The sequence below is a fragment of the Chenopodium quinoa genome, unplaced genomic scaffold (genome assembly GCF_001683475.1).
Source record: "Chenopodium quinoa cultivar QQ74 unplaced genomic scaffold, ASM168347v1, whole genome shotgun sequence".
Lineage (NCBI taxonomy): Eukaryota > Viridiplantae > Streptophyta > Magnoliopsida > Caryophyllales > Amaranthaceae > Chenopodium > Chenopodium quinoa.
In genome coordinates this window covers 1-22,240 of record NW_018745223.1, presented here as the reverse complement: position 1 = coordinate 22,240, position 22,240 = coordinate 1, and the positions used below count along the sequence as shown (strand labels likewise).

Sequence of the window (22,240 nt, the reverse complement as noted above, 5' to 3'; positions counted from 1 at the left end):
ACATACAGAAATAGTGATAAAGGACGTACACGATGATCAAATCAAATGTAATTAAGTGGGTTAGAGTTTACTTTTGTGTCGTCATGATCATTTGATGCTTCGATCCCTTGTCAATGTCACTACAGTTTGCTAGCGTTGAACCTTGGTTGTCATCACCATGACATCGAGGTTTTGTCTTCACACATGTCATCATGATCTTTGATTACGTCATTATCCTCATGGAATAAAGGTATATGATGTTTTCATACATAATATTGAAATCATTATGCTTAATTTTGGTGTCGAGTAACTTGTTCGTCATCACTCTAAACACTCATGTCGGATTTTTGCATTAAGTCATAAATAAATTGAAAATATGAATCGTAAACGATGCGTAAAAAGATTTAGATATTGCATATGGCATTGATTCATAAATCAAGATGTAACCACATGTTTCATCACAAGGATTACTAATAATCAATGACTAATAAGAAATAGGTTAAATAACAAAAACATAAATTAACTATTTGTATTACTACGTCAACAAAGATGATAGACATAACAAGTAAAACTTTAAGGTGGTAGAATCATGTCAATGGAAATGCTAATTAGGGAATCAAATTAATAATACGTTGATGAAGATGATCAATGGAAACAGAAATAAATACTTCAAGCTAGGCAACAAATTAAAGAGCATGATCATGACAATGTAAATGTAAATACTAAAAGCGATAATGTGGTGTACCTCAATAGTGTCGGTGATTACCACGGTTTGTGACAAGATTGATGGAAGTCCACATACATTTTAAATTATAGAAAGTTACCTTGATAAGAATTGATTTCATTTAAATCAAGCCACCAATGTTGGGTCACTCGGAAAGATTAAGTCAGGTTTAGCCCCTGAAGTCATATTCTAGATTGGTGAATTATCTACAAGAGCATTCTCATATATACCAGCTTGTTGTAAATTATTCATGAAATAATAACAAATAACACTATCCACCATATGTATTCGAAAAATCATTAAACATTCATAATTACGTTAAGAATGAACCATAATCAAAGCATCGACAATTAATCAAAGTATAATGATCAAAGCGTCAAAAACTAAGGAAAAAAAATTATAATAACCAAAGCATGATGTGTTGAAGCATCAGGGATCAAATAACAAATTTAATCAAAGCATTAGATTGACAGTCAGAGTATAGTATCTTGCCCCCTTGTGGCAACTTCCTGAAAAAATGCAAACAATATGAAATGAAGTTAGCCACAAAATATAAAGTTACCGTCAACTTGTTGTTGTCGATGACAATATTCCGATGTCACAATCAATTAACGTTATAAATCTCCACCTATAACCTTACTTTATCTAAAAATAAGCTTGGTACGACATAAATTAGCCATCATAAGAAATAAAAATCTAAGCGCTACATAAGCTAATGTCATGAGTTATAGATAAAAGTCAATGAAATTATTTTTAGAATAGAATAGTCTTTAGTAATAAATCTGAATTTTGCATTTAGGCAAAAGCTTACTTGCATCGTCGTTTAAAGAAACATTTGTCTTAATGTTGTTGTCACTAACTCATGATATTAGGCTGCTGACATGTTACTGACTAGTGTCGTCGAAACTGATTAATGTCGTCGTCAACACTGGCTGTCGTCGTTGGAGCTAACTGTCGTCGTCGGAACTGGGTGTCGTCGGAACTGATTATCGTCGTCGGAATTGGCTTTCGTCGTCGTAGCTCACTTTCGTCATCGGAACAGGCTTCCTTTGTCGAAACTTTAATATTGTTTAATTAGCAACAACATAGCCTAAATAAATGTTAGTTGTACAAAAAATAATATTATGAATGACGACAAACCCTGATTTTTTGTGGCATCATGAGACCCACGACTTAAAGCGGTGTTTTTTATGGCGTCCTTCCCTTTAAGTGTGATGTTTACTTTTTGACGACGATATAATCTGTCATAGCTTAAAGAGACACAAAAGAGTTAGTTAAATTAAACCACAAAAAAGAATATTACCAAATGTCTCGAGGTCGTCAAAGATAATCGCCCATGTTGCAGCATATTGAGTTAATAAGTTGGCGTCGATCACCACTTCTCGTCGCCGAGACCACGAAAAATAATTATTATAAAGTCACTTTACGGGATTAGATATATCTTGATGATGGGAATGTGTTGGAATGTGTTTGGAAAGGAACTTTTGTAGGGTTAAGATTTTAATCTAGCTGCATCCCCACAGACGCCGCCAAATTGTTTATGCTAAATTTCGTCAAGTAGGATTGATGTGGGAAATAGGCTACGGATCAACTAAATTAAAATAGGGAGTATGAAAAGCGGAAAATAAATGACTGAAAAATAAAGGGAGAGGGAGGAGACATGATATGGTGACGCGGAAAACCCCAATGAAGGTGGGTAAAAACTGCGGGTGGCAATAAGGCCATCAATCCACTACAATATGGGCATAAAACCAATAATTACAGGTACAAGGCGTATTTGATGTGTACAAAGTACGATCAAGATATATAAATATACAAAACACATGGCTTTAATAGTATGGCAATAGGGTAACTGACATAGCATTTGTAAAAGCTAGCTTGTATTGTAGTTGTGCTTTGAGGATTAAAATATAGTAGGTTTGTTGTACTTTTGGTGGTGGAAGATCCAGGTGGCATACTTGCGTGAGGAAAACAATGGGTGGTTACGGGGAGGCTTAGGCTTAAGTTTAAGAGGAGTATTATCATTAGCATTGTGGGTGGTGATTATAGGTAGAGTAGTCCTGGACTTTTTGGTGGAGAGTAATTCTATTTATATGGCATTGCGCAGGTATGGTTGGAGAATAGTGGGGGGTTGTTGCATAGTGGAAGTATATACGTGGGAATGGCCTGGTATTTGTGAGAGGAAGTGCTTCTATTTATAGAGCTTCAAGCAGGCGGTTGGAGGAAGATTTGATCATGACTCCTTGAATTTAAGGAGTGGCGGTTGACATCTTTACTTGGTCTTCCAATGAACGTTGACTTATCTAGGGTGTATATACGTCTAACAACTTCCATGACTTATTCTTGATGACAAATATTCTCCCCATGATTTTAGGGATCACTACTAACTATCTTGATTTGGTCTTGTATATCTTTGTCTTGACTATCAACGCCGATCAATCGTCGTACAAAATGACCCATAACAAGAGTAATTCTAAATTTCTAATGGTTATATATATATTTATAATAATTTGGGTGAAGACGGTAATCAAGAAACTGAAAATACCATTTTATTAAGATATATTTTAGGTATATATTTGTCCCATAGTTATTTCTAGTTTCTTTTGCTAGCTGTACACTTTCGTTAGGCTTAGGAAACTAGACTACTTGTATCATAAATATTCTGGTCGGTGGATCAATCAAAGCAAGCTAAAGTTACCTTATTTTACACATTTCTTGATTTTCACATTTATAAATTTCTTTGTAAAAAAAAAATAAGTATTTTGTTTTTGCAAATATGATTAGTTGTACCACTTAATAATATGTAATTTTGGACTTAAGTATAAGTTTGGACTAATTTCCAAAGTGCTTAAAGTGTGTTATGACTGTTATCCTAAGTTTAGGTTAAATTAATTAATGCATTTTTAAAGAGAGTGGTCTATACACCAAAAGTAGAAAACTAATTCAAAGAGTAAATCTTTTATATTATATAATAGACGTTTTAACAAAAAGTCTCTAAAAGCTTAATAATACTAAACTCTCATGCCTTTTTTTTTAAAATTAGAGTGTACCCGTATAAAATGCACGAAATATTTATTATATTCAGAAGATATTAAATATATAATATAAGAAAAAAATACTACCTACGTTAATTGTTTTGTGCAACTTTTGCCATTTCGGGATGTTTTGTATTATGTGCAACTTTCTAATTATGCTTCTACCCTTACTTAACCATTTTTTTTATTTTTTAATCTTTGCCCTTATTCTAATCTTATTACATTAACCTAATCTAATCACATTCCCTAATCTAATGACTCCCTCCATTTATTACCCCAATTTAATAGTCGTTTTAAAAAAAACCTCAAAAACCTTAATAATACTAAACTATCATGCATTTTTTTTAAATTAGAGTGTACCCGTGCAAAATGCACGGAATATATATTATATTCAGAAGATATTAAATATATAATATAAGAAAAAATACTAAGTATATTTCAAATATTGGAAGTTGACTTTAATGTAGTAAGGGCTTGTTCTCTTCAACTTATTTTCAGTTTAGTTCAGTTCAGCTCTAATAAGTTCTGTTTAGTTCAATTCAATTCAATTCATAAATTAATTTCCTTCTCTCGTAAATATTGATTTCATTTCAGTTCAGTTCAGCTCCAATAAATTCAGTTCAATTCAGTTCAGCTCGGATTAGTTCAGTAAATCAAAACGGGCCCTAACTTAGACTCTGTTCTTGTGGTATATATGTTATGCTAAAATATGCTTTATTACTCTGCTAAACCTGCTCTGCTCTGCTTTGCTGTGTATTAATAATCTGTTGTTTCTCCCCTTTGCTATGCTAAAATGTGGTGTCCTTTGTTCTGTTAAAATATGACGTTCTTTGCTCTGCTTAGAAGCTCAAAAGAACAAGACTTTACTATTAAATGTCGGTGGCCAAGCAATCAATGTGGGCATGTGGCTAGCTATTGTGGGGGTACGTAACTTTGTCAAAGCTATACAGGTTACCCATTCAGGTTATTCGGTTGGTGTCATAGAAGGCATAGCATAGGCATCCTATGATCCTAAGATGATCATATTCTGGTTTCTTCTTTAACAACCTCTCATAAGGTGTTTTCCACCCAACTACTGCACTTGGCAATAGATTGATGATGTGTGTAGCTGCCAATACACACTCACCCCATAAGGTATCTTGGTAATCCTGCATAGATTCTCATAGTTCTAGCTGTCTCGATTAAGTGTCTGTGCTTTCTTTCAACTCGGCCATTTTGTTGAGGTACACCTGCAATACTTCTTTGATGTTTTATCCCTTTCTCGTGAAATATTTTCCTGCATTCACACTGAAACACTTCTGTTCCATTATCACTTCTCACAATTTTTACCCTTACATTGAAGTGATTTTCAATGTAATTGAAGAAGGTACTCAAGATATCTTTCACCTGTTCTTTGCAAGATAATAAATGTGTCCAACTCCCTCTACTATAGTCATCCACTATAGTGAGAAAGTATCTTTCCCTTGTCATAGTAGGAACTCTATAGGCCCCCAAAGATCTACATGTACAAGATCAAAAATTCCATTTGCAATTGAATTACTTAATTTAAAAGGAAGTTTATGATGTTTTCCTATGCAACACACATCACAAAAGAAATTTTCAAAGGAATTACAATTTCAAATCTCGATATGTTTCATCTTAGAAAGAGAACTATGCCCTAGTCTAGCATGAAGAACATTCAACTTTGTTCCTTCATTACAAAAGGTTACATTATTGCTCATCTTCTTCTTTACTCCTCTCTAGCTTCATTTACTTGACCACACTTCACCTCCAGCCTGTAAAGACCATTCTCCTTCACTCCACTTGCAACATTCTCCTTACAGTAAGGGTCCTGTAAGATACAACTTTCTGTATCAAACATCACATTGAGCTTACTGGTTTCAATCAGCTTACTCACGTACTGAGACTAAGTTATGTTTAAATTCTTTGATTTACTGAACATCATGAAGAATCAGTTTGTTTGACAACTTAACTTCTCCTATTTTCTCGACTAATTTGATAGTTCCATCTAGGAACCCTACTTAAACTGGTTTCTTTAGAAATTTAAAATCACTAGCTAAAAGCTTTCTCATTACCACACATATGATCAGAGGCACCGGAGTCGAGAATCCAAGTATTCTTATCATATTTTGTACTGGAAGTTATAGCATTCGAGACTAAGATTATACTTACAAAATTGGCCATTTTGCTACTGCCTGCTCTAGATCCTTATTGAGTGTTGAATGCCTTCATTACTTCTTGTACTATTGCAGACACAAGCTTGATGTCGATCTTGCCTTCTGTAATGCCACCCTTGCTTCCATAATCAAGTGGTTCTTCCTCAAGGTACTCATTCTCCTCTTTCTCAACATTAGCAACATATTTCATTCCTCCTTTTCCTTTTGGGTTGTTCTTGAACCTGTCCGGGTACCCATGAATCTTAAAACAATCATCAATAGTGTCCCTTCATTTTGCAGTGATCACACCAATTCTTCATCTTCATTTCTTTCGTCTCCCTTATTTGGAAACTTCCATTTCCTCTTCCTTGATTCATCTTGTTCACTACAAAAGCGCTTGCTTTTGTTGTGTTATGTCCTTCCAATATCTGCCTCTGTTTTTCAGCTTGCTGAACCAAATTAAATGCCTTGTTCAGACTTGGAAGTGGCTCCATCGCCATTATATTCCCGGCAATGTTCACATTTTTCTTGCTTAGACCCATTACAAAATCTATCACCTTGTTTCTTTCTTGTATCTCCTTGAATTTCTTGAGCAGCTCGCAGTGCACTTCTTCATAGCACTACAGGTGCACTCAGGCAACCCTTCTACATCTTGTATTTCATCCCAAATCTGTTTTATCTTGAAGTAATACTCAGAAACTAGCATACTTTCTTGTTCAAGGTTCTTAACCTGTTTCTTCAGAAAGTAAAGGACATGTGCATTCGTTTCTCCATATCTCTCCTTAAGTTCATTCCAGAGCTTCTCAACAGAATCTATGTATGTGAAACTATTGGCAATCTTCTCATCCATAGACCTGCACAACCATCTATCCTCTAAGCATGTAATCGTTTCTCATCCAAAGAGAAAACTTTAGATCATCAGGTTTAGGCTTAGTGACCTTCCTTTCAAGAAATCCAAGCCTATTCTTAGATCCCAGTGCAAGCTTGATGCTTCTGCTCCAGTTCAGAAAAATTTCTCCATTGAATGTAATGTTTCCAAGAGGAACATTAGCATTATCAGAGTTCGCAAGGAACAATGGATCTGCATATCCATTCTCATTCCTTATTTCCTTATCTTGTCCTGCCATTTTATCAAGGATCAAGAAATTCTTCTGATTTCAAGTCGATTTAGATGCAGTAAGGTAAAAAGATTCAAGCTTTCAACCTTGCTGCTCTGATACCATGTAAAGATTTGGTCTTTATGTTCTTTTCTCAAGAAACCACTCATAATGATGAATCAAATATCTAAATTGATTTCTGTGTATTGCGGCTCTCAGCCTTTACAACCTAATCTGCCAGAATACACCTATACACCTAACAGCTAAGGAAAAAAAAATCCTACTGCTATACAGGACAACTATATACATAAGATTACAGAGGAAATAAAATCAGATAATTAGCATGTGTGTACATGCTATTTTCCACAATATCTAAGGTACGAAGAAATGGTAGGAGAAGGTGCCACCAAAAGAGCTTTTAAAGGGTTTGATAAGGTTGATGGTAAAGAAATTGCTTGGTCTAAAACAGAGCTGACATATGAATTATACTGTCAAACAATTCTGAATAAGTTTAATGAAGGTGCTTTGTTGAAGTTGTTAGAACAGGAAATATACTAAAATGCTATGATTATTGGATTGATTCTTTCACTGGTATCCTTCACATGATTACCGAGCTTTTTACATCCGGAGATTTGATCGAGAGTGTACTCCAACAAACATAATCTTGTAGGTAACACCACGATCAAGAATCGGTAAAGACAGATTCTAAGCGCGTTGAATTATCTTGAGCACAATCTTAGTGTACCGATAATTCATTGTAATGTGAAGATTTTGAACATCTTTATTGATGGAAATTTGGGCACGGTTAAGCTAGGAGATTTTGGTGTCGCGCGTAAATTTGAGCTAGATAGAAGGCTAGCTCCTGTTGGTACCCCAGAAAGTCAGAAACTATGGCACCGGATGTTTTTGAAGCAGATTATAATGAGAAGATTGATATATTCTCATTTTGGATAACACTAGTACAAATAGTTACTAAAGAAAAATTGTAATGTGAACGCTACAACAAGAATCAGTTTTTTTTTTTTTTTTTTTTTTTTTTTTTTTTTTTTTTTTTTTTGGTGTGTGTTCCTCCCGGTTTCCTTTGGGCTAGTCCGGATTCGGCGATCAGTTCTGGGTGGTTAGGTTCTAGTCCACTTCCGGGTGTTGTTGCGGGGATCATACACGAGTCCTCCCTACCAAGTGTAGTTCCAATTACCACTACACCAACAACGAATTGGTGTATTTGAACATTATAGAGATAAGTATTTTTTCCTTAAAAATTTGAGTTTCATATTCAACGAAGAAATTAGTTTTTTTTTATTTTTATTTTTTTTTTAAACCAAGCTGCACGAAATTAGTGTTAGTACTAACAAAAATCGAACATTATAGAGATAGGTATTTTTTCCTTAAAAATTTGAGTTTCATTTTCAACAACGAAATTAGTGTTTTTTTTATTTATTTTATTTATTTTTTTATGCACCAAAAAATAAAAAATTATGTTTTTGTTTTTTTTTTAACCAAGCTGCACGGAATTAGTGTTAGTAGTAACAAAAATCTCAAAAAATAAAATAAAAATAAATAATATTGTCATGGACATAAAAAGCCATAATTCTGGCTTAACTTCATAGATTAACAAAATAATATCCATATTAATGAACAAGTAACAGTTTTTTCATATTACTAAAAATCCAAAGCAAAATTCCAAATCAAAAAACGAAAAAGTTTAATAAATTCTATTTTACTGTTCTAAACCCATGAATATCCCTCTTTAACCAAGAAGAATTGAAAAAACAAAGCTAGCTAATAAAACATTGTAAGAAAAATTTAGACAACGTCTTTGTAAAGTTAAACATTCGATTTCGTAATGTTATCTGGTGATGTTGTTGATCTTCTAATATTGCCTCCATGTCAATATTATCAAAACACTCTTCGGAACTCCCAGACCATGATGTATCAAATCGTTTGCTAAGGCTTTTTATGATCTCTTCGCCTCTTGTGTATCGCGCTGTTCGATCTCTTTCGGAACGGTTAACATCGTCTAGCTCGATCGAACCCATGAGCGCTATATTTATATTCGTTATAATTAGTGTTCCTTTTTTTTTCTTTAAACTCCTGTGATCTTTTTATGGAATATATAGCAAATATGTAAAGGATTGATGAATTTATATGCTACGGATCGGATCAAGTAGAGATAAGATAGGAAAATCATATGTAGTACTATCAAATTTTTATCTCTTTTGACTGACATCCAAAAAATTTATATTTGTGTACAAAAAAAAAAATTAATAAATAAATAAATAACTATTATCATATCATTGCACGACTAATTAGCCAGGACACGTGAGAGTGAGGTATAACTCAAGTGGTTAGAGCTTCCCTCCCGATTCCAAGAGATCCTGGGATCGATCCTCAAAAAAAAAAACCAGGACACGTTCTTTGTTTTTTTGAAAACTTAAGTATATAGGGTATGGAGTACCCTGATCCAACTATCCAGGAGTATATAATATTAACTCTCGCCATCCAAAGCACCTCATTCAGAGCCAGAGACTAACATTGTTTCAAGTAATGAACAAGAGTACTAATTCCGATTATAATTCTAGGATTTTATGGAAATGCCCAAGTTTCTCAAATTGAGAAACAAAATTTGTTTAAAATTTATTTCTCACATGACATTTTTGTAATTAAACCAACAACTTTATTCAATTGTGGAGCCCTCAATAATGAAAAAGTTGTTGATTTATTCATGAAAATGCCCCTATGTGAAACAAATTCCACTTTTTAAAAACAGGGAATTTCCCAGATTTTATATACTACCTCCTGATCATATTATATGCAGCTTTGGGGTATTATTTATGAGATATGAAAAATTCCAAAGTTGCATATAATACGATCCGGAGGTAGTATTATTTTGAGTCTCAATTAGATAGTATGCACTGATTACTATACTTTAGGCATTTTACTTGTTATTGATCTTCTTGCTAGTGTTGGGAGTTTATTTTGTTTGATTGATTGTTAGTTTGCAAGTGTTGGATTTGGATTAATGAACATTAAAGAGATAGGTAGTATTAGCATCTTTTGTGCAACAAAATCTTTGTTTTCATTCTTTAATTATGAGATAGGTAGGTATTTTTTGAGTTTCATAGTTACCCATTTCCACATACGTATAATCTTATTGAATAAATTGCCATTAAGAGACTGTTCTCTTCAACTTATTTTAGTTCCAACAATTTTAGTCCAGTTCTTAATTTTCTTCTCTTATAAAATATTCATTTCATTTAATCTGAACAGGTCCTAAAAAACACTCCGTAATCAACAACAAAATTAGTGTTAGTACTAACAAAAATCTTAATAATAAAAAAAATTGTCATAAATTATGTCATGGACATGAAAACCTAGAATTCTGGCTTAACTTCATAGATTAAAAAATAATACTCCCCTCGTTTCAATTTGTTAGTCCCATATACTATTTTGGGTGTTTCAAAAAGATCTACCAATATTGAATGTATTCCACTTTAAACTTACTTTTTATTTCCTATTTTATACATATTAAATTATAATTGATTAGATTAATGATAGTGAATTAATGACATGACTGTAAAAAAAGAATTTACTCCCTTGATTTATGCAATTATGGCTAATGTTTTACTAAAAAAATCAAAAAAATTAAATAATGCAACACTATTTATGAATTGTTTTTTTTACTTTAATGCTAGATTCCAAATATTCTCATTTTCTTATTTTATGTGATTGATTCCATATGAGACTATTATATTGAAACGGAGAGAGTATTAATATTAATGAACACGTAACAGTTTAATAAATTCTCTTTTATTGTTCTAAACCCGTGAATAAGCTAACTAATAAAACATTTTATGTTAGAAGATAAGTCTAATAAGTGAATGCCAATTATTGATTTGATTACACAATGCTCATATAGGTCAAAACACTTGTGAACTCATATGGCTCTATGTGAGTAATTATTGTATTATTAGTGTAACTCATGGCTATAAATACAATGTCATAGAAGTAAGAATACAATGATAACACTACAACAATTTCACCCATCTTCTTTCACTCTTTTACTCCTTTTAATCAAAACTTTTCTATCGGTAAATTCTTTAACACGTTATCAGCACCAGTTTTCAGTCAGGTATATTTATACCTACTTCTAAAAATTTATAACAAATAATACTATCTACTTCTAAATGTTTCGAGGAGTATGCTCTATAGTTGCCCATATTTGGGATCCTCTATAACAGAAACTCAAACATTTACTATATATACCTCAAAAACAACGGTGAAAGTTCTCTTACTTGTGAATTTACTACTATCATCTTTTGTTTATTCATGTTGATGTTTCTTTGTTTGATCCATGTTGATATTACATACTCATTTTACGTAAATTTTTACCTTAGTTATTATAATTGCTAAGTAGTAGCTTTGCATGCATATTATTATTAACTAGATTAACAAAAAGATGCAGCCTTTTATACTTATTATTTTTCTTACTTTTACATACTTTTTGTGTTTCTTTCCGTTTTCGAACCCATGATCTTTTATAGATATTAGGGCTCTCGGACCACTATGGCTTGCATTCCCAGTGTGATAACCTTTTACAATTATAAATATATATATATGGACCATAATTTTATGCCAGTACGTTAGACTATTATATGATATTTTTACAGTTGTACAGAACAATAACGGATAAACCTAGCTCTATAAAAGACGGATTTTTCCCCCAATTTCACCACAAATCCCTTATCCCTTCCCACTTTTTATCCAAAAATCACCTAAAATAAAAAAAAAATTTCACCCCCTTCTTCTCCGATATGTTCCCCGACGACGGAAACCAAAACACCCACAACTTCACTTTTGAGGAAGATTTAATGAAGATAAAACAATATTTCCTTCTAATTACGGCGCTTGTAATTTTATTAGTAGCAATATTAATTTTTGTCATTATGTATAAGTAAAACTCACTTATTTTGTCGTTTTAGTATATTAAAAGCTTGTTTTTGTTTTATTATGTATGTTTGTTGTTATTAATCATCATTGTATAATATTACCGTTATCATTATAATTATTGTTACTACTGTCATTGTTGTCGTTTTGCTATTTTTTTTGCAACTAACATGATTAATTTTTGTCTAATCATATAATTACTCACAATAATAAACCAAGGGGAGAAAAGACTATATTATTTATGGTTTATTATTATTAATTTAATTATCACGTGTCTTATTAACTTAATTATAAATATGGAAGAACTAAACATGTGAGTTGTACATATAATTTGTTATTATAAACTAATTATCACGAAATTTGTTGTAGCTAAAATGGGAGACCTTATGAAAAGACAGTTCAGCATCTTAGATTTATCTGGAAAGAAATTTCTGGAATGAAAATTGGACGCAATGATGAATTTGAAAGCTCAAGGCTTGGAGCACACTGTTAAAGAAAATAAAAGTCCCTCTGGTCAAACAACTGATACTACCACTTCTACAATGACTGTTGCAAAACCTGTTACTGAACAAGATAAGGCAAAAGCCTTAGTGTTGTTAAGGCATCATTTACATGAAGGCCTTAAAACTGAGTACATGATGGTTGAAGATCCCAAAGAATTATGGGATTGCCTTAATGAAAGATTTGGACACCACAAAAGGGTGCTCCTTCCTAAGGCATTATTTGACTGGACAAATTTACGGTTCCAGGATTTCAAATCTGTAATTGATTATAATTCAACCATACATGAGATAGTGTCTATATTGAGATACTGTGATCATCCAGTTTCGGATGAACAGATGATTGAAAAAACACTCACTACCTTTCATGCAAGTAACATACTGTTGCAAGAACAGTATCGTGAAAGAGGTTTTAAAAAGTTCAATGAATTAATGAGTGTATTGCTTGTTGCAGAACAAAATAGTGAACTTTTGTTGAAAAATCATAACCTGAGACCAACTGGGTCTTTGGCCACTCATCATGAGGCAAATGCAACAAATTCCTATCCACCCGAGTCAAATGCTATAAGAAGAGGTGGACGTGGAAATTACAATGGCCGTGGAAAAGGCCGTGGAAATTATCGCGGACGAGGCCGAGGACGTGGTAGAAACAATTTTCAAAGAAACAGTAATTTCAAAAATTTTGAAAAACAGAAGGGACAGTCATCTGGAAGCCACAAACAAACTCTTTCAAAAGGAAAAGACACATGTTACAGATGTGGCATGACAGGACATTGGGGACGTACTTGTCGTACGGCCAAACATTTGGTAGACCTTTACCAGGCTTCTGTAAAAGGAAAAGAAAAAAAATGCAGAAGCAAATTATGTTAATGAAAAAAATGCTCCATGTCCTACCCTTGATGTGTCCGATTTCTTCATGGACAATGCTGAAACTGGGAATGATTTCATTCTTGGAGAAAACAACAATGCTTAGGTTCCCCATCTACTAATGTAACATATGCTATGTTTTAATGTATTTTCTTAGTTCCCTGTATTTTAAATTTCTAGTCATGTACTTTAAATCTTTATCATCAATAAAAGTTTGTATGTTATTATTCTAAACTAATCTTAAATTTATTTTATGAAGATATGGATCTACCTGAAGTTAGTTCCGAATATCAATGCCTTTTGGACAGTGGAACAACACATACTATCTTAAAAGATAGAAAATATTTTTCACAACTAAAGTTGTTTCAAGCAAATGTAAACACCATTTCCGAGACAGCTAAATTAATTGAAGGATCTGGAAAGGCTTGTATAATGCTTCCAAATGGAACAAAATTAATAATCAATAATGCTTATATTCGAGTAAATCTCGAAGAAATCTCATAAGCTTTAAAGATGTACGCCAAAATGGCTATCATCTAGAAACAATGACGACAGATCAAAAAGAGTATATATGCCTCACGGCAGAAAAACATGGCAAGAAACATATATATGAGAAATTGCCAGCATACTCTTCGGGGTTATACCGTATAAACATACGACCCGTGGAAATCAATATGATATCTAACCAGAAGTTAGATGACAAACATTTGATTATTTTATGGCATGATCGTTTGGGACATCCAGCAACTGGGATGATGCAAAGAATAATAGCACATTCAGTTGGACATTCAATAAGAAATGTCAAAATTCCCCGATCAGATGAATTAATATGCTCTGCATGTTCACTTAGCAAATTAATAATAAGGCCATCTATGAAAAAAATTGCTACTGAATCTCCAAAATTCTTGGAAAGAATTCAGGGAGATATATGTGGGCCAATTAATCCAGCATGTGGACCATTTCGATATTTCATGGTTTTAATTGATGCCTCTACACGATGGTCACATGTTAGTCTACTTTCAAGTAGAAATGTTGTCTTAGCAAAATTACTTGCCCAAATCATCAAATTAAGAGCACAATTCCCAGATCATACAATAAAGAAAATAAGACTTGACAATGTTGGGGAATTTACATCCCAAACATTTAATGATTATTGTACGTCAATTGGAATTGATGTTGAACACCCAGTAGCTCATGTTCATACACAAAATGGTCTAGCTGAATCACTAATTAAGAGATTATAATTGATTGCAAGACCATTATTAATGAGGTCAAGATTGTCATCATCTACTTGGGGACATGCTATAATACATGCAGCAGCGCTAATTAGATTGAGACCTACAGCTTATCATAAATTCTCACCACTACTACTTGTTTGTGGTCGAGAACCAAGTATCTCACATCTAAAAATCTATGGTTGTGCTGTATATGTTCCCATTGCTCCACCCCAACGAACAAAAATGGGTCCACAAAGAAGGCTGGGAATTTATGTCGGGTTTGAATCCCCCTCTATAATTAAATACCTTGAACCATTGACTGGTGACTTATTTACGGCTAGATTTGCGGACTGTCACTTTAATGAAACAGTATTCCCAGCCTTAGGGGGAGAGAAAGTGGACCCACATAAGAAAGAAATTGAACTCATTTGGAATGCAACACAACTGTTGATGTTAGACCACGAACAAATATGTGTGAACAAGAAGTTAAGAAAATTGTTCATTTACAAAGTGTTGCAAAATCAATTGCCCGATGCATTTGTAGACACAAAGAAGGTGACAAAATCACATATACCAGCAGAAAATGCCCCTGCACGTATTGAAATCCCAACTGGTAATAAGGCCATAGAAAATGAATCTCAGGCACGCAGAAAGCGTGGAAGACCACTTGGTTCAAAAGATTCTAAGCCAAGGAAACTAAAAAGATTGGATGGAATAGAAAATGAGACTAATAATGTTCCCCCGTCAGAAGGTCAAGAAAGACCAAATGTGGATGAAAGTAAAGAAAATGATGATAATCCAAAAGGGGACGAACAAGAAGACAAGCCTACGGGGAATGAACAAGATGTTCAAAACATCGATAACAATGAAATTTCAATGAATTACGTCTCTACAAAAACTCAGTGGAATAGAAAAGATGTTATCGTTAATGAAACATTTGCAAATTCCATCGCAATCGACATCGTGTCTGATGAAAATGATGTTGAACCAAGAAATGTAGAAGAATGTCGACGTAGGAGTGATTGGCCAAAGTGGAAGGAGGCAATGCTGGCTGAGTTAAAGTCACTTGAAAAACGAGAAGTTTTTGGGAAAATAACCCTTACACCAGCAGGTGTAAAACCCGTTGGATACAAATGGGTATTTGTAAGAAAACGTAATGATAAAAATGAAATAGTTAGATACAAGCAAGACTTGTAGCCCAAGGATTTTCTCAAATTCCAGGGATTGATTATGAAGAAACATATTCTCCAGTGGTTGATGGAACTACATTAAGATTTCTGGTAAGTTTGACAGTCACAAAAGGACTGCAAATGCGATTAATGGATGTAGTGACTGCGTATTTGTATGGGTCACTCGATACGGACATTTACATGAAAGTCTCCGAAGGACTAAAACTACCAGAAAACCACAAGCCTAGACAATTGCTTTCCATAAAACTAAAAAGGTCACTTTATGGATTGAAACAATCTGGAAGGATGTGGTACAACCGTCTGAGTGAATACCTTATGAGAGAAGGATTCAAAAACAACCAAGTTAGTCCCTGTGTTTTCATAAAGCGATCACAATCAGGATTCGCTATCATTGCAGTTTATGTTGATGATTTAAATATCATCGGAACCCCAAATGAACTCGAGAAAACTGCAAAATACTTGATGAAAGAATTTGAGATGAAAGACCTTGGGAAAACTAAATTTTGCCTTGGACTACAAATTGAGCACTTGAGTCATGGCATTTTTGTCCATCAATCAAACTATACAGAAAGAGTTTTGAAACGTTTCTTCATGGACAAAGCAACCCCAACCAACTTCCCAATGGTTGTTCGTTCTTTGAATATGAAAAATGATCCATTCAGACCCCGAGAAGAAAATGAAGAGATTCTGGGTCCAAAAGTACCATACTTAAGTGCAATTGGAGCCTTAATGTACTTAGCTAACAATACTAGACCCGACATAGCTTTCTCTGTGAATTTGTTAGCCAGGCACAGCAATGCACCAACATATAGGCATTGAAAGGGAGTTCGACACTTACTCCGGTACCTACGAGGGACACAAGACCTTGGTTTATATTACCAACCAAAACAAGATGCTGCTCTCATTGGGTATGCAGACGCTGGATACTTATCAGATCCTCAAAATGTCAAGTCACAAAATGGATATGTATTCACTTATGGCGGCACTGCAATATCATGGAAATGAACAAAGCAGACATTGACCACGACATCATCAAATCATGCAGAGTTGATAGCCCTCTATGAAGCAGGACGGGAATGTGTATGGCTAAGGTCGATGATCAGTAATATCCAAAAGGAGTGTGGAATGAACGCAATAACAGAAGACCCAACCATCATCTTTGAAGACAATACGGCATGTATCGCTCAAGTAACTGAAGGGTATATTAAGGGAGATAAAACGAAACATATTGCCCCAAAACTGTTCTTCACACATGATCTGCAAAAGGACGAGGAAATAAATATCCAGCAAATTCAGTCTTGTGAAAATCTTGCCGACCTTTTCACCAAATCACTTCCTTCGTAGAAATTTGAACAGTTAGTTCACAAAATCGGAATGCGACATCTTTGTGAACTATGCTGAGATCAGGGGGAGTATTATATATACTGCACTCTTTTTCCCTTCGATCAGGTTTTTATCCCACCGGGTTTTTTCCTGACAAGGTTTTTAACGAGGCAGTATACCAAAGCATATAATACAATAATATTGGTGTACTCTTTTGGCTATGGGTCTTATCCCATAAAGTTTTACCTAACAAGATTTTTAGTGGCATTCAAGGGGGAGTGTTAGAAGATAAGTCTAATAAGTGAATGCCAATTATTGATTTGATTACACAATGCTCATATAGGTCCAAACACTTGTGAACTCATATGGCTCTATGTGAGTAATTATTGTATTATTAGTGTAACTCATGGCTATAAATACAATGCCATAGAAGTAAGAATACAATGATAACACTACAACAATTTCACCCATCTTCTTTCACTCTTTTACTCCTTTTAATCAAAACTTTTCTATCGGTAAATTCTTTAACATTTTAAATTTTTTTTGAAAGGGTCTTTGTAAATTGTAATGTTACACATTCGATTTTGTAATGTTATAGGGGGATGTTGATGTTATTGATCTCTTTGATCTTTTAATTCTTTACATATCTTTAGAGCCTCAATCTTGATTGCCTCCTTGTCGAGATTATCAAATCGCTTGTTAAGGCTGTTTATGATCAGGTCGCGGATTGTGTTTCGCTTTTCTCGATCTCTTTCGAAACGGTTGACATCGTCAAGCTCGATCGAACCCATGACAGTTATGAGTTCGTTCAGCCACACAAAGTAGATAAAAGTTGTATTTATAATCGTAATAGTTAGTGTTTTGTTTTTTTTTTAACTCCTGTGAATGTTTTATGGTATATATATATTACAAATATGTAAAGGAATGATGAATTTACATGCTAGAAAGTAGTCAAGTTTTTTTTTTTAATTTTTTTTTTTAAAAGAAGAGAGTAGTCAAGTTTTAGATATAGGAAAATCATACTATAAAATTTATCTCTTTATGTGTCAAAAACAAAAAAATAATCTCTTTTGACCTCCATCCTTAAAACCAAGAGTTAGTTATGTACATTCGGGTAATTTGCTCATTATTTTTTGCTCATTTAATAAATGAGCAAAAAAATTTACTCAATTTTTAAAATGAGCAAAAATTAAAGAGCAAATAATCCGAATGTATATAGCAAATTCTACTAAAAAACCTATCTATTAATATCATAGTATTATATTGCGCCACATAGAAAACGATTAATTATCAATATAACACCCGATTATTTGACTATATTTTTTATAGGGTAAAAAGTTGAATTATTTTATTAGAATTGTATACGTAAAAGTTGAATAGATTTTGTAGGAGAAAATTTTGGTTTAGAGTTTTATTTTTCAATTTTGATAGTTTTATTTTTTATTTTTTTAAAAAAGGGTAAAATTATAAGTTATAATTTACTATTTTTATATTATAATATTCGTATTAAAGATAACTTCAAAATAAATACATTTGCTCAAGCCTTATGATTTGCTAGGGCATGAGACATCAACCCTTGACATTCCACTTTTTCATCAAATGTTGTGTAACGTAGATAACAACTCGTACTAATTATTTAGTCTAACACGTATGATTTATTTGGATAAATTTTTAAAACTTAAAAAATTGATATATTTAAATAAATTTTTAAGGATGTATAAATACTTAGTTTAGAGAAATATATTCTAAATAAAATTTGTATAAAATTGTTGGTTTATAATTTTATTTTTGACAAAAATCCAAATTTCGTATAAATTAAAGGGAAATTCTCAATGGTAGCCCTCTGTTTTTACTTTTTTCTCAATGGTAACCAAATTTTTTTTCAATTATCTTTGGTAGTTCTATACTATTAAAATTTCCCAATCATAACCTCAATGATATGTTTCTGTTAATAATCTGTTAAATCTAACTTTATTATGAACCAAGGTTAACTTTAACATTTAAAAAAATAAAATAAAATAAAAATAAAAAGGCAAAAAATCTACACTCAGTAGTCAACACCCACGAGGCCACGACAACCCAGAAGCCACAACCCCCTTCATTTTCCTTTATATTTTTTTTTTATTATTTTAATTTATTTTCCATTTTCATTCTCCTCCTATATCTCTCATCTTCCTTCAATCTCCAACCATCCCCTTCCAATTCTTCCTTCAGTGCTTTTCATTTCCCCACTTATGTCTTCTTCTATATTAAAATTTAGGGTTCTTGATTTTCTCTGTCCTCCTCAAAAATGTTTGTACAGTATAGATGCTTCGCAGGATCGTCTATGACCTTAGGCCACCACCGACCAAGGCTTGAGCCAAGCTTTCCCTCAGTTCATGGATATCGTTTATTTGATGGTTTTGTTCTCATCAAAAAAATTGAGTTTGGGCGATTTTAATGAGATGTAAAAATGGAGTAATAGGTGAGAGAAAAATAGGGTTGGAAAGGAAGAATCAAGAATGAAGGGAGATGTGATTGGAATAGTGTTTTGACTTTTAGAGGTGGGATAAGAGAGAGGGATTTGTGAGAAGGGCTAAAATGAAGGAGAGAGAAATTAAGATTGTGAGAAAGAAGAAGAAAGGATGAGGAAGAAGGTGAGTGCTGAAAAATGAAGGGGTATGAAAAGAGATATTGCCGTATCATTAAAGATGGAGGTTCAAATTAAAAATGGCGTTTTGAAGCTTAGTGGTAAAGTTGACTAAGTTGGAGACTTGTGAAAGAAGGGTTGAAGAAGTGGGTTGATATAACTAACCATAGTTAATAAAAGTTAAATTTAACAGATTTTTTAAAAGAAAAAACTCCATTATGGTTACGGTTTGAGAAGTTTGTGAAAGTATGTGGCTACCAAAGATAATAGAAAAAAAAATTGGTTACCATTGAGAAAAAGCAAAAACAAGAGATTACCATTGAGAATTTCCCTAAATTAAATTATACTTTCAATAAATATCTTATAAATTCCTTAATTTTCAGCAGTGTCGGACACAAGAAATATAGGTTTGTCTCATCAATAATCAACAATTATCAATAATCAATAATATATACTAAAAGACACACCAGCAATGACACGTGTCATCGCCTGGTGTGTCCTAAAAAATATGCTATGTATATAATTTTTTTTTATTTCTTTGGATCTTCTTTTAAATAAAGTTTAAATGAGGTAAAAAAAAAGTTATCAAAAACGTAAGTAACTTTAATTGTAAAAAATTAATTATCATCTAAAACTTTTGTATACATCCGATTTACACTACTATTAGTGTACATCGATCAGTATAAGGGTAACTTTTAGCTAATTTTAGGGTAACTTTTTTCCTTTCTTTGGGTAACTTTAAACATAATACAATTTTTATATAAATAGATAACATGAAAAGTTTATAGAGGTAATTTAATTACATTCAATCACTTATAATACAATGGATGTACAATAATTATTGTACACCCGATTTTTTTAAAATTTCACTTATAAAAAAATCGGGTGTACAATAATTATTGTACATCCATTTAAATATCTCTTAAAGTGATCAAAATTTACCCCTAAAATTAATAAAAGCTACCCTAATATGTATAAAAGTAACCCAATACAAATAAAAATAATCTACGTTTTATTGGTAAAGTATCAATTTTAAATGACTAAAATTCAATTATTAGTGATTGAAAGTAATTTTATCACCCTTATAAAACTTTTCTTGTTAGATTTAAAAAAAATAATATTATGTTCAAAGTTACCCCCAAAAAAGCAAAAAGTTACCCTAAATTGGCTTAAAATTACCCCGGCCCTAATCTGCGCGATATACACTAATATTAGTGTAAACCGGATGTATACAAAAGTTTTGTTTGATATTTAATTATAAAAAGAATAAATAAACAATAATTTTTTTAGGAAAAAAATATCATATAAATTATCAACATAAGATTTTCATTACTTATTTTTGTCAAGCAACTTATCTTGATAATCAATATCTATGTAAAATATCAATAAATAACTGTATAACTTATTGATTGATAACTGTTAATTATTATATAATGTATATATAGTACCAAAATATAATTTCAAATACATTGATATTTGAATTAGAGTTGATAGTAGGAGAAAAGTTGAATAAGAAATAAGATTTTATTGGAATAATGATTAGAATAATATTATTTTATTAGGTTGGATGGTTTTGAATGAAATAATAGGGTGAGCTTACTTATGTCCAAAAAGAAAATTTATTCACAGGGTTAATACATAGCTTTAAAATTTTTCATTTAGTTAATAAGAAAAAATAACACTATTACATTACCACATATATACACTACAAGAAAAATGTCTTTTCGTGGCGATTATTTCGTAGTGATTGTACATTCACTACAATATGCAAGTTTGTTTGTGAATTAATTAAGGAAGTCGTATCATTTTACAATCGCCATGGTTTTCCCATATAAAATCGATACAGAAAACATAATAATACATATCCACACTATTTTTACACATTTATATAATTTTGAGAAATCGTATCATTTACAATCGCCACTAAATCCTAAAAATCGATACGAAAAGCCTTTCCAACACTAGATATATAAATATTGTTTGACAAAGAACACATAAAATATGCCATAGCTTATTGGTGTGAAACATTTAATATAAGAGTTTGAGGTTGCATGTTTGAATCTTGTAAAGATCATACGCATGTTTTTTTTTTAAGAAAATGAGTTAAACATTTATAGCGATTGTAATCGCTACAATAATCACCACGATTGGATGCAGTTTTTCGTATCGATTATTGAGGCCAACCCCAGCGATATTGAAAACCACTACTAAAGGCTAAGACAATGGGGGATATTGTATCGAATGACCATTCGTTGGGAAAGCTTTTTGTTGCAATTCCAATCGTTACTAAAGGTTAAAATAATTGCTACGAAAAGGTTATTTTCTTGTAGTGATAGAAATACAAAAAATAATCATATGCTCAACTATTTAACTTTAAAATACATATTTAGCTGTTCGGTTTTTTCATGAATATGTTTCATTTTAATAAACATTTTGATAATTTAGTTCATACTTTTTTTTTGACAATAATACTGAAATTAACCGTGCATGGCACGGGACCTAATCTAGTTGTATACTAGTTTTGTGCCCCTGATAATGTCCGGGTTGTTTATTAAATTTTAAAATAATTTTTTTAAAAT

At 32.5% G+C, this 22,240-nt stretch overlaps 1 protein-coding gene across 1 annotated transcript; it reads left to right on the top strand.

The window, feature by feature from the left end:
* Positions 1 to 12,390: 12,390 nt before the first annotated feature.
* Positions 12,391 to 13,408, top strand: LOC110711082. Its single transcript, XM_021889451.1, has 2 exons — positions 12,391 to 13,216; positions 13,290 to 13,408. Exons 1-2 carry the CDS (start codon positions 12,391 to 12,393, stop codon positions 13,406 to 13,408), a joined length of 945 nt encoding a protein of 314 aa, XP_021745143.1.
* The last annotated feature ends 8,832 nt before the right edge of the window (positions 13,409 to 22,240 follow it).

Coding starts and splice junctions, on each gene's coding strand:
- LOC110711082 (XM_021889451.1), top strand. CDS start 12,391: ATGAATTTGAAAGCTCAAGGCTTGGAGCACACTGTTAAAGAAAATAAA. Junction 13,217..13,289: donor CATGACAGGACATTGGGGAC/GTACTTGTCGTA, acceptor AAAAAAATGCAG/AAGCAAATTATGTTAATGAA.